The sequence below is a fragment of the Aphelocoma coerulescens genome (assembly GCF_041296385.1).
Source record: "Aphelocoma coerulescens isolate FSJ_1873_10779 chromosome Z unlocalized genomic scaffold, UR_Acoe_1.0 ChrZ, whole genome shotgun sequence".
Lineage (NCBI taxonomy): Eukaryota > Metazoa > Chordata > Aves > Passeriformes > Corvidae > Aphelocoma > Aphelocoma coerulescens.
Window position 1 is genome coordinate 68988527 of NW_027184085.1, and position 13717 is coordinate 69002243.

At 42.8% G+C, this 13717-nt stretch overlaps 1 protein-coding gene across 2 annotated transcripts in view; it reads right to left on the minus strand.

Moving 5' to 3' along the window:
- Nucleotides 1-11656: 11656 nt before the first annotated feature.
- The window catches only part of FBN2 (fibrillin 2), a 118959-nt gene continuing 116898 nt past the window's right edge, over nt 11657-13717 (minus strand). For both annotated transcript variants that reach the window (XM_069001078.1, XM_069001079.1), the window contains one exon: nt 11657-13609. In XM_069001078.1, the coding sequence (XP_068857179.1) occupies nt 13235-13609 (375 nt within the window). In that variant the 3' untranslated portion in view covers nt 11657-13234. The remainder of the gene's footprint in view (nt 13610-13717) is intronic.

Genomic DNA, 13717 nt, shown 5'->3' on the forward strand with positions numbered 1-13717 from the left:
TCAGGTCACTGAGATCACCCAGGCAGCAAGCGGAGCACCATCAAATCCTTCCTGCTGTTCTGCCTTTTGGCAGCTTGGTGCAAAACAGGTTTCCAGGGTTAAGGCTCAGGATTAGGTTGATGGAGGCCACTGCCTGCGTTTAGGACAGAGAGATGCAAGCTGGTCCACAGCTTTGAGTGTTCACATGGAACGAGTAAATGGTGAAGCAGTGGCAGGCACATTTTCCAAAGGGAAGCAGGAAGATGCTTTTCTTGAAAAGGTTTCCTACTGTTGCAGTGGGGATACTGCAACACGCCTATATCAAACCAGGAGTCCCGTGGAAAAGAAACAAATATACGGACGGATTCTTGCTAGATGTTTCAGAGATGTTTATTTCCCCAGCCACATGGCCGGGCTCTGCTGAGGGACTCTGCCACAGTCACAGGACCCGAGCTGCTTTGCCCGCGCAGGGGAACACAAACCAACCAATGGGGAACGAGGCTGAGCAGGGGCAGGGAAACCCCGTGCCTCCCTCAGGGCTCCCGGGGCGGGGGGAGGAGACCCCCACATCTCACCTATTTTATTTTAATAAAAGGAGAATGAAGACAACTGGATAACCATAACAAGGACAGTTTCAAAACAAAACAAGCCACCCTCCTGAGTCTTTAAATGTCCAAACAGATTCTGTGGAACATCTTAGGGCTGACAGAAGGGAGACAGAACTCTCTGAACATGCTTTGTGGGGAAACTGAGGCAGGAGAGGGTTTAATTTCTTCCCTCCCCCTTTTCATCCCCCACTCGGCATTGGAAAAGGATTTTTGGGGAAACAATTGGCAAAGGCAGGGTTTTGTGAGGGAAACCATGGATGAAAAAACGGATTGGGAATACACTGGGGGTAATAGGACATAGGGTAAAAGGGAAAGGTGGGATTAGGAAAGGGAGACTGTAGGGGGGGCTTACAATGGAGATACTGTCTAACATGACTACGATTTTTTGCATATATACTGCCTTTTACAGGAACACCATCAGGCCCAGTGACCTGCGATGCTTGTAACCCTTTTCTACCTTGTATGATTTTGAATTCCACCACCTCTCCATCTCCCAAGCTTGGGATGCATTTTTCAGGGTTATTCTTTTTAATAGCAGTTCTATGCACGAATATGTCTTGCTGGTTATCACATCTTGTTATAAAACCATAGTTTTGTTTAACATTATACCATTTCACTGTCCCTAAGATCTTAGCTACTATGGTCTTTTCCTTTTTCCGAGTGGCTGCTGTTTTCTGTCTCGCTGTGTCTTTGCTCTCTCTTTCGGTCGCTCCCGTGTTGGAACTGTGGGGGCTGCTGGTTCCGGCGCGCTTTTCCCAGGGTCGCGTTTGGGGCCGCGCGGGCCGGGCCGGCCCGCGCCGTTCCGTTCTCCGTGCGTCGCCTCCTCTGGTCGCAGCTGCGTTGCCACTGCCAGGCGCTGCATCTCGGCCAGGCCCCCAAGCGATGACCCCCCCATGCCCCGCTCCAGCGCGCGTTTCGGCTGGGCACGGCTCCGCTCCGCCGCCGCCAGCCGCCGCCCGCGCGCCGCCCCTCTCGTTCGGGCTCTCACGGGGCTCGCTCCACCACGCGCTGCGCGGGGCCGGGCGGGCACTGCCGGGCCGTGCCGCTCCTGCCGCACCTCGCTCCGCCACCGACACTGCGGCCCGCGTGGCTCCGCCCGCGCACGGGAACCGTCTCGCTGCTGCTCGCAGAGCGCTCGGTGCACGTGGCCGAGGCCGCACGGTCCCTGAGCCAGGCTTTCCTTCACCAGGACACAGCTGACATTGCTCAACAGTCTCGGTTATTAAATAATATTCACGAAAATATTCTTCCATCGGCATATATTTTGACTCAAATATTAACTGGGTCCAAACGGTCTTCCAAAAGCTCTTGGTAAGAATTAAATCCCAAGAAACATAGAAAAAGTTCTTAAACAACCATGCCAGGAAGTGTTTCAGTTCTTTCTGAGCTTGAATCAAGCTAAAATTTACAAACCGTTGTTCAAGAATCATTTTAAGTTTAAGATAAATGTCCATATGCGGCTCTGAAAGCCAAGAGTCTTCCCACGGTTCCTCCATAGTTTAGTTATGGAATAGCAAAACAAAACCAAGAAGAAGAATCCAAAGTTTCCAGGGTTTACTCACACAAAGTCGCTTAGGGATCGGGGATCGTTCTGCCCTCAAATCTCCACCATTATGTTGCAGTGGGGATACTGCAACACGCCTATATCAAACCAGGAGTCCCGTGGAAAAGAAACAAATATACGGACGGATTCTTGCTAGATGTTTCAGAGATGTTTATTTCCCCAGCCGCATGGCTGGGCTCTGCTGAGGGACTCTTACAGTCGGGGCCCGAGCTGCTTTGCCCGCGCAGGGAAACACAAACCAACCAACGGGGAACGAGGCTGACCAGGGGCAGGGAAACCCCGTGTGTCTGTGCCCTCAGGGCTCCCGGGGCTACATGGCGGGGGGAGGAGACCCCAACATCCTACGGCCAGAGGTGCATCTGGTGCTGACAGACTGTGCTCCATCCTTCAGGCTGAATCCTCTCGACTTGCTGACAGCTGCTCGAGCAGAATTTACCAAGGCGAGCCTGTGCTGGCTCCTTACATCCCTGTCCTTACTGAACTGAGAGCCGGAAAAAGAACCTGAAAACAGCTTCTTTGTTGCTCTCCCCCTTGATCTGCCTGCTGTCTCCCAGAAAACATTGGCTTTGTATCTCCAGGAACCCTTTCTGCAACCTGCCCTCTGCCACCCTCCTGCCCCCAGCCTGCACAGACAGGTTTATCTGCACCTCACCACACAACAAGGAGGAGGGAAAGGGAATTCCTCAGGATCTAAGCCGTCAGCTTGTGCTGAATTAAGCTTTTTAACCCACCCTACCCTAAAGATCTCTCAAGTAGTGAGCCAATCTACAGCAAGCAACAGCAAAGGCCTGCAGGGAAATGGTCAGCCTGCTCTGCCTTGCTAATACTGATATAAAAATACAAGTAAAGCACCCTGTCTTGTGCCCTTCACAGCCCTCTCACCCCTGTTCACAGCAATCTAATGGCAGTAGCTCCTGGCTGTGGGAGATTCACCTCACAGTCCAGCTCCCTGGGATCTGGGGAAAACTGACCCTGCTGAGCTGTAGCCAAAGCAAACTCCAGCGTGAGGTTCCATGTCCAGGTACATCCCCTTCGTAGCCCCTCAGTCCCATCCACAGCGGTAATAAAACTCCTGCTAACGAACATCATTTTTAGTGAGGGAAATCCTATTCCTGTACAGTTTTCTAGGAATTCCAGCTAAAATCGTATCACCAGGTGGCACCACTGCCTTTCAGCATTTCATGGAATGCCTGAAGCTGTCAAATGTACTCCTGCACTGTTCCATTATTTTCATTGATTAAACGACTTAGTACTTTGAATACCCAGAAAATATCAGCATAATAACATTGTTTTGCATATATTTTTTCATAATTATGACTGGATTGGAGAAGAGTTTAATATTAATTCCGCCAGGCCCTGTGGGAAAAAATACTGTGGTTTTGCTCCAAAAGATTGCAGGAATCTCCAAGCAGATGCTGCCTGATGAGTTCAAATAGCCTTTTTGCCACCGAGTAACCATTTCATAACACACTGGGTAATACTTGCTTTTCTCAGTGGCTCATTCCAGCTGTGTTAACCTTAGCAGGAGAAACGCTGCAGGCAGAGAGATGTCAGAAAACACAACACACTGGCATATCCCATCTAGTTTCAGATCAGTACCATTCCATTCAGATCAGTACCATTCCAATAAGGTACTTTTGCTTCATAAGTAACAAGACAAGTGTCTGCCAATTTCAGCTACAAAGGTGGGAGGTGGACAAAAAAAAAAAAGTCTTGTGTTATCCCGAAATATTCAGGTACTGGCTGTGTAAAGTACTGAAGAAAACTGAATAGTGTAGATGTTTTCAAGTTAATTTACCTTGAAAATAACTTCATCACTCTGTTGAACAGTTTTACAGCTACTAAATCTTGGAACATCTCTCTGCAATTAAATTTGTCTCTGCAAAACAGATGGTAGCACGGAGTCAGTCACAAGCAAAGGATTTCCACAGGCTCTGTCCGAAAATTAGAGAGCTGGGATTAGCCTTGAAATATCCTCACTCCCAGCCCTGTGAGGTTACTCATTTTTTCAAAACAAGCTGCCTGGCTGGGTGGTTTGCAAATTACGGGGACTCTTGAACTATTCCATTGTACTACTGTTACCAATTACACACAAAAACATTTAGAGCAAGGGGTGGGACACCTGCACAAAAGAATGTGCCAGATAATCCACTGTTAGCCTGTGCATTTTATAAACCCTAAGGGTAATTTAATGCAACTCTGACGAGCAGCAGGGCTGAATAAAAATGGAATCAAAACCATTCAATAAGGTGCAAAAATATCAGCACAAAATTTAAGCTTGCAGTTTAAGCACCTGGAAATCATGGCAGGTCAAAGCACAGTGCCTGCTAAGAGGAGCAAACAGCACTCTGCAGAGTCAACCAAGGACAGCTATTTGCAGACTTAACAGGTGAAATCAAGGCTAACCACACACTAGTGTGGGCTTTCACGTGGGATTTTGGCTAACCTCACACAGATTTCATTTTATGGAGCGTTGTTAAGAGTCTTTGTTCTCATTAAAATCTCACTGTACCCTTCAAGCAGTAATTCAGTAATTCAGGCATGGCAGGATTTATGAGAAAAGTTCAGCCTTTGGCAAATATATGACAAACCTTACTGAGCACTCTCTATTCATGACATTTTTATTTTCATTGTACTGCAGGGCTTGGGGGTAGCTTTCATCTTCTTGCCATGTTTGCAAGAATCTAGAAAAATGAGGCTTGATTCTCAGCTGAGACTTGGAAGTGCAAGGTTATGATTTCCTCTCTAGCCAGAACACAGATCTCACTTTTTCCACCCTGTTGGCCAACCCTCAAACCCTCAGTCATTCTAAAAAACCCATTCTGCCCCGGACACAAAACATTCCAGCATTAATTTGTGGTTTGGAATCTGTCTTTGAAAATGTATCCATGTGCCATCACTCCAAATGCATCACAGTCAAGACATTTTCACTATCCCAGGATTAGACAAGGTCAGTAATAAAAAACATCTTCTCCTACTGTAGCTTTGACTACATGTAGCCAGTCTCTACATAAAGGGCAGCAAGCTCTGAGTTGGTAGTTTTGTCCTTGTTCTGATAGTAATTAACCATATGGTTAGCTTAACCATGTGGCAGCTTTTATGCCAGGAAACAACTTAGTGGTAGAATTCAACTCAAATCCTGTTTTCTGGGTTTTGCAGCTAATACTAGAAATACTTTCTCTTCCCTTTAAGGGGAAACACTTTAAATTTTTAGTAATTAGTTTAAAATAACACTTTAAAATGACTCTGTGTAATCTACTTTAAAACATTCCTGTGTTGTGGGATAATTAATGGTTCCTGATAAAGAAAAATCAAATACTTAAAACAGCTTGTTCCTTCAGTCCCTGAGCACAAGGCAAGATACTTCCCAAATCTAAACAAAAGCAGGAAAAGATGTGCAGTTTCACTGGCTTCACTGCAATATATGTGCAGACCTTTGAAACTGGCCTATGGTGTGTGGAGCTTGAAGGAACAACAAGGTTCCTCCTAAGAATTCAGGTTTTTGTGGTGGGAGTAATAAAAGTGGGGCTGGTCAGGTCGCATTGTCTGACAGGTTCTGGAGTTTTGTGCTGTTTGTCCTCCAGGTGAGCCACTTGAAAACAGTTATTGAGGGATAGGCTGCAGTTTTCTGGGAGGTTTCTTGTTCGTTTAAGAAACAGAAATATTTCTGTTTCTTAACACTTAAGGCACTTAAATGCTCTTGTCAGAACAGAAAGGAATATAAGGTCACCTGCAAAAATGCTGGAGGCATCTCATGTCTCGTCTAAGGAGCTGAGAGTCGTGAAAATTTATGTGTCTGCCACAAAAGTAGCTGTGAACTGATCTGGTGGAGTGAACTGGCAGAAGATGAATCCCTGTGAATGAGATCCTGTGGTTCTGAGCTCTGCTTTGGAGAGGACATCAAAAGTATTGTAAGGAAATACACAGGAGGACAAGGAGGGTGTATGAGTGCCTTCTGTGCATACTGAATTTTTGTTCTAAAAAGAACTTTGTACTATGGAAGGGCTCAAAGTGTTTTGCCTATTTTTTTCCTCACTGTTTTTCTTTTTTTTCTTTTTTTTCTTTTCAATAAACCATTTTCATAAATCATTTAGTTATTGAATGCTTGATATTACTTGCACCATTGAAAATTTGGGGTTTTGACAGCTTGTGTGGAACATATTCTGGATTCTGCTTCCTTTTGATTTTTAACAAATCTTGGTTTTTCTCTGGGTCACTTCAGAACATTTCCTCTTGGTTGCTCCCATAACCAGTTTGTTTGGTGCAGGCTGCATTCTACACCTGAATGCACAGTTCTTTGTATGCTACTGCATGGCTGAGAGTGAAAAATTAAGAAAAAAAGTGTGGGGGTTTTTTTAAGTAAGTAGCAAACTAAACAAAGCAAATCTAAGGAGCTTTCCTAGGAAGGTGATGGTTATTTCATAAAAAAGAAGTATTTATATGATACATAAATACTTCTAGTATTTAGTCTGGAGCCAAAGAACTGTGAGAATTAAGAATTTCTTCTCACATATAGAAGAAATTTCTATTTTATTCATTTTGGAAAGTATCGTCTGAACAATAGGGAAGGCAGATCTGGCACTGTGAGTATAACATTTTTGCATATTCTGTGGATAAATAGACATGACCCCCTTTTCTGTCTGTGTTCATCTTCAAATTTCAGAAACATTTAAAAATCGCTTATTTCCACAAAGGATGTGTTTGTTTGTTTGTTTTTATTATCCATGCCAAGTTTTATCCATATTTGATGCCCTTGTCAAGTTGTCTCTTGCTGGTTTCTTTGGTCTTTTCAGCAGCAATGTTTTCATGGCCGTTGAATGTAACTTTAAGGGAACAAGAGCTTTTCAAGCACTTGCTTTGCTGGTGCTCCATCCAAGGTTTGGTTGCTGTGGTTTGTTTTCCTTGGGCACTTCCTCTGGACTGCACTTTCCTTAGGAGCACGTGTCCTGATGAAGGGCAGCTCAGTTTTCCTCTCACTGGAAGAATCTGGGGTACACACAGGAGCAGCCAGGACGTCAGACACAAACACAGGAGCCAGTTCAGGCCGTTTAATCACGTTCTGCTCAGTGCTGCCGGAAGCAAGTGTGGCCCCTTTTCATGGGAAAGGAGGTTTATGCTGAGGAAGTGCTGGGTGTAACTCAGTTCATCCAGAAGGAAAAAAGACTCATCTCTGATTACCTCCATATTCCACAAACTCCCGTATTTTGAAGCGTGCGTGCGTTTATAAAATTTACATCTGTGTTCTCAGCAGCTGAGAAGTTGCTCATAACAATAAAAATTTATTTTCAAACAGTCGCCTTCTACTTCCATCTTGGCTTCGAAGCTGGATTCCCTGACAGCTGCTGTTTAGCCAAAAAAACAGCTGTTTTGGGACTGGATGGATCTTTTTATTCTGTGGAACACTTAGAAACAGCATTTCTTTGCAGCATGTGATAAGAAAGAAGCGGAATTTCAGTCCATTTAGTTAACAGCCTGTCTGCTATAGTTGGTATTTTCCATGGAGTGATATTAATAGATGAGCTCTACCAGGAGCCATCCCAGTGAAGCTCAGCTCTAATTCAAGAGCAGCTATTTGAGACCATCACTCTGTGCTTGGGCTGAGTAAAAATAGTATACAATGTAAGGATTTCACTGAGTTTTAGGCATACTGAAATAAAAAAAGCCTAAAATACTGTGCGTGACCAAGGATTCAATGAGTGATTCAGAAAAGGGCTTTAACACAAAGTTCAGAGGCCTGTGGAGAAACACACTGCACTTTGCAGAGGTGTGGCTGCTGACCTTACTGATCAAGATTGAGGGACAGAGAGCCGAGGTATCTCAGTAGTGAGTTTGGCCTTAAAAACAGTGCAGTTGGTGGTTTTTTTGGTTTTAATTTATCTTACCTAAGGTCCGTGAGACAACTGATAAATTTCATGGCAGGCATTTCAAGCTGAATCTTGATTCTTAGCTATGGGTTTTCAGTCTCCCAGCTGTGTGTTTGAAACAAGGCCATGAGAAGAAGGCATCCAGCCAAACACTGGATGTCATTTTACAGTATAAAAAAAAAAGTAAAACTGTGACACAGAAATTGTTAAACTAGTGTTTGAATAATTTATGAGCAATTTAAATGCAGGGGAAAGGAACTCTGTGATTATCAGATGGTGTGGGACTGCAGACTTCATTCTAGACCTGAAGATTGTTGTTATCCATAAAACTAGAGCCTGGAAATGAGAGCAGCTTAGATGTGAAGGATTCAACAGCAGGAGACTGCTGCTGGCATTTTAATCTTAGTTTTAAGAAATTAAGCATAAAATATGAAGGCTACAAAATTTTAAAAGCCCATTTGGATGAGGTAGGAATTGCTGGATTTTGCCAGAGTTTATCTCAAAATTACCAGATCTGATTGCTTCTCGATATTGCTTCTCTGTGGCTGTGCATAAGCTGAGGTAAAAATATGTGCACAAAATTGTGATCTAAGCTTCCTATCTAATTATAGAACACCAGGTGTGTTGTATTTGTACCACACAACTTTTCCCCATTGATGTTACACGTTTACACCTGACTCAGGCAATTTGTGCCTGCCAGTGTTGTGTGGGAGCAGTTCTTCTCAACTGTTTACCTCACATGCTCAAAACTGCCTTTATTTCTGAATTTTAAGAATTTAACAGTGAAACATATGCCTTTGGGTGTTACGGCTGCTCTGTGTGTTGACTTTTAACTTAAAGCTAATATTTTTCAAAAGAATTGAATGTTCATTTGAATGTTATGGTCAGATGGTTATTTGATATTCCCCCTCCCCATCCTGTGTGGGGCTCTCTCCACATCAAGAACAGCAAGGCCTAGAGATACAAAAATTATTTTACAGAACTCAGGAAGGCCCTTGCATTTCCCTCGCTTAGGTACATAATGAATTATTTTTGCTAAGTAAGTAAGCAGGAAGTCAGGTCCTGTTTTCTTGAATGCATATTTATTCTTTGGATTCAAAACCACAGGCCAGGCCTTGGGAACACAGACGATTTTCAGGTGTGAGTTTGGTGATCTGGCTGAAAATTCTAAGTACTTCCAGAATTCAGGTGTAGTGGTGACAGCAATTCAATTGCCCTCATTATTGCAGAGAAGAGGGAGTGTCTGTCTAGCCATGTGCATATTTATGTTGTTTTGGTTTTGAATGTGGTTTTTTTTGGCACCTTCTTAGTAATCTTGCCCAGGGGCAAATCTTAGTGGCAACTGCCAAGGTTTTTTTGAGTCTACATTGTGCAAGTAGTTCTAGAGGTTGAAGCATAGTAATACCAAATATGTCTGTAAGTATATGAGCAATATAGAAATACCAGAATTGGACAAAACTGTAGAAAAGTATTGCATATTTACCTTGTGTAAAAACATGTTTAATCACAGGATTTTAAAATTTACCTAAAAAACTCCCTGCCTGTGTAACGAGTACTTTTTGAGGCATCGAAGGGATGGCACACCAAGAGCTGCTCCTGCTAGTATTCTTTGTGTCTAGATCTGGTTTTGCCCAGTAGAAATGGAAATGCTATCACTTTCCTGACTAATTTTTAATTAGTTGTTTTAATTAATTGCAAGCACTAGCTGGGCTTCTTCACAGACTCTTACTGTTCCTTTGATCATTACATCACTGAAAACTTAATTTTGCTAAAAACTAACCCTGACAAGCTTCAATAAACAAAGCCAAAGGGAGTTGAAGATTGGACATCTGGGATCTTAAATTCATGGCACTTCAAGGATGTTGGAGTAACTGGAAGATACAGAGGAGATGAAGGCCTGGAAAGTTGGAGACTCCCTGTTTGAGAAAAAGATGATAAAAGGACTAAAAATGTGAGCCAAATTAGCATGAAGAGCGAGAAATCAATAACCAACAGAGGCAAGAACACTAATTAATGAAGAGAATTATGTAGTTTAGAACCAACAGTAATTTCTTTGTTTGCAAAAAATGTATAAATGAGTGAAACAGCTTCGCATCGGCTTCAGTGTGGAGGCTGAAAATTTGACAACCGCACTCATAAACGTTGGCCAAGAATAGAGTAACGCCTGACTTGCTAACACAAAAAAGACAGTGTTAGAGAGGGTCATATTTTTCCTGACATTTTCACAGGAATTGGGTAAAAACCTCATTCTTGACAAGCCCAATCAGGGAGGAGAGGCCTGGCTCGTGCTAAAACCGTGCCCAAATACACACGTCAGACTTCTCTGCGACCACCCATGCTGACGTGTGGTTGGCTTCTTGGAACGTGTGAGAAACCACCTCCTCCACCAGTTCTGTAACTCTGTGGGAGCAAAGAAATTATTTCCCATCTCTGCTGCAGCAATTTGGTGTCAACCACATGAACAGCCACAATGGAGACCAAGGATTTTGTCTTAGGTATGAAATGTAGTTCTTCCCTCTCACATTTTCATTCCCTCCTGCTTTAAGTGTGAATCAGACATATTTATGCAAGTAACACAAATTATTTTTTTAATTTATGATCATGATTAGGCTAAAAGGCTTTAATCAAACCTATGTCTGTACTACAAAGTACAGACAGTTATAACTGAAGTCCCTGCTGCCTAGGCCTACCTTAGGTGTTAAAATTAGTCACTAAAATCTTGATTCAAGTTGCCAAGTGATACTGAAGACTGTCTAAAATAGGAAGACTTTCATGTTACTGTTAGCAACATACTTGAGGCGTTTGTAGCTTCCTGGGACACTGGTCCATCTGTTTGTGTGTAGTCAGCTTTCTCATTAAAAGACTAGAGGCTGTTGAAAGGTAGAATTTATAGAAATGGGTATAGAAATATATACAGTGACAGGCTGGATTGCAAAGAGGTTTTGGATTTCTTCCTTGGGATTTTTTTTTCTTTTAATTCAAGTTATTTTTTCATCTGTATTTGAAGCTGGGAGTGACCATCTTGTGCAATTTAAAATGCCGGATGATAATGCTGCCTTTCTAGAAAAGGGATAAGGCATTTTCGGTACTTTGTACTTGCTGTGTAATTAGTTAATACAGGTGTTATCTTATGATAGTTTCTTTCTAAAAAAATAGGCTACAAAAATCTAACAAGTGTGCACAGCACAGGTAAATAATCCCTGCCAATAAAATCCTCCAGAACTTGTAGCCTGAGAGGCGTCACGGGTGAGTATTGCTACTATTTTCTGTCCTTTTCTGAGAGTTTGACAACAAAGGACAATAAGCTCTGCTGTGTGCAGTCTCTTGGCTTTTCTTGCAGTGTTTCCTGGAAAGCTCCCATTTTGGAGAGTGTGTAGCCTTCTTCTAAACCACCTATTACAGATATTAAGTCTTAGTGCTGTCCTGTAGATGTTTATCAGACCTCTAGAGGTATTTTTATTTCTACAGATGTCAGTCATTTTACCCAGAAGCAGCTTTGAATCATAAGGAAACTTGCACAACCATATCTGAAAGTCATGTCAAATAAATGTGGGTCCAGACCACAGCCAGTATTGGGTATTGCTTGCAATCAATCACCAGTTTAACTCTGAATGAAATAAAAGGACAAAAAATAACCCAAAATAAGCTTTATTGCAAGAAAAGTGTTGTCTTACTGATACAAATGTTCAAGAGAAAGCTTTTTTTCTTGAAACATTTCTTATCAAAATCCCCAAACTCAACAAAAGAGAAGAAAAATCACTGAGTTTAACTTGGTATAGTCTTTGGTCAGCACCTACGTGCACCTGGAACAATCCTGGATGTGCTTTGGCTATTTTCACATGTGAGATTCTGTTGCATGGCCAGTTAAAGGCACCAGCTGTCACAGAAAGCACCATTGAGACATACACTTAACACACGACAGTACGAAATTTAAAAAGAAGAAGAAAAAAAATCACTAAAGTAAACTAAAACTCAAGTCATTGTACAATCATCTTTCTTACAGAATAAGCTATGATAAAATGAGGCGTGTATAACTACAGCATTAATGAGATTTCTAACAAGTGAACTTCAAATACGTAACTTTCCTCGCCTGCGCTGCAATAACTAAGTTTGCAGGTATGGCAGTTCTGACACAGCTCTCAGGGCCCAGCAAATGCACCCTGGTTTCGAGCCAGCACCAAACAAAGTGAAACATTCCCTCCAGAGAGACATTTCCTTCAGCTGCCTGCAGGAATTAATGCCAGTTTGTGGAGCACCTTTTCTGAGCATGAGGTGTGGTGGCCTGTGTGGCTCTTTGAGGTCACTGAGGGAAGGGCAGCACAGTTTGGTTCTGCAGTTCTAACGGGATTAAAAACAGTCAAGGTATTTTGCTACAGGGATTGTGCCTCCTCCACTATTTGCTGTGGCTGATTCAGAGCACAATCCCATTGAGCTGCTGTGAAATATGATTTGTGCAGATGCCAATATTGTGATACTTGTCCTCTATGACTCTCTTTTTTTCCTCTTTTTTCTTTTTTAATTCTCATTTGCAAGAGCACTTTAGAAGATTCTACTATGTGAACAGTTTACAGTATCCCACTTTGGAATATCCTACTACAGTGATCTTTCAGCTCTGATATATTTTAGAATTAATTATATACTATTTGGATGGCCGGTCCATGTAGAAGAGAAAAATCTTTCGAATCTACTTCTTTTTTTCTAAATTAAGAAAGTACCTCTAAAATGTTATAACTCAAATTTATAAAACTAAAGAAAAACAAGCAAGTTTCCCTTTTTGTTTACATAATTTGTTTTTTTCTCCATATATTACTGCATTAAAAATAAATAAACTTCTATAATTTTTTTTCATTAGGAACTATAGCAAAATACCCAAATTGTTACAGACTGCTAACAGGACAAAAAATAGCTCACATTTTTGTGCCATTTAGTGCCATATGATGACTTCTTGAACTTTAGCTTTTTAATATACTTTAAATCGAGGTTATATAAAAGATACAGTAACCATGATTTGCCCTTGTAATAGAAGTTTTGGCAGTGGCAGAGTTTTAAGTCACCCTCCTGAAAGGGCGGTTCTGCAGTCTTGGCAGGATGGAAAGGAAGGGCTCTTCCCCTCTTCCCTCCTCCCCCAAAATACTCTTTTTCAAAGCAGATTCACTTTGAAAAGCAGATGTTCCCGGGTGTGTAGATACAACAGAAGTAGCTGAAGAAATGGACCACAGCTAATAGAGGTCAACCCACAGCCTCACCCTGAGGGCTTCCCCCAGCTCCCCTCGGAGGTAGTTGTCCTCGTGGCTGTGCTCCAGCTGCTTCATCTCCTTTTCCTGGTACAGAGGCACGCTGGTGATCTCCAGGGTGTGAATTCCAGGCACTGCCCTGCCCCTCACGGTGTGCAGGTAGCTCGTCCCATCTCTCTGGCGGATCTGGAAGGTTCCATCCTCGTTGCCCCGGGAGATGATGTAGCGCACGCGGCGCGTGAGGGCCGCGATGGCCGGCAGCAGCTCCAGGATGTGCTCCCGGCTGTCCAGCCTGGAGATGTTCACTCTCACCTTCAAGGGACTCTCCATGTCAATGCTTCCCAAGCTCATCTGCTCCAGCTGGAGGAAGGAAGAGTGTTTAGAGCAGAGGAGATTACTAATCAGGATAATTAATAGTTTCTGCCTCGATTCTGTACCACAGACCCTGTAAATCCTAAAAGCTTCTCA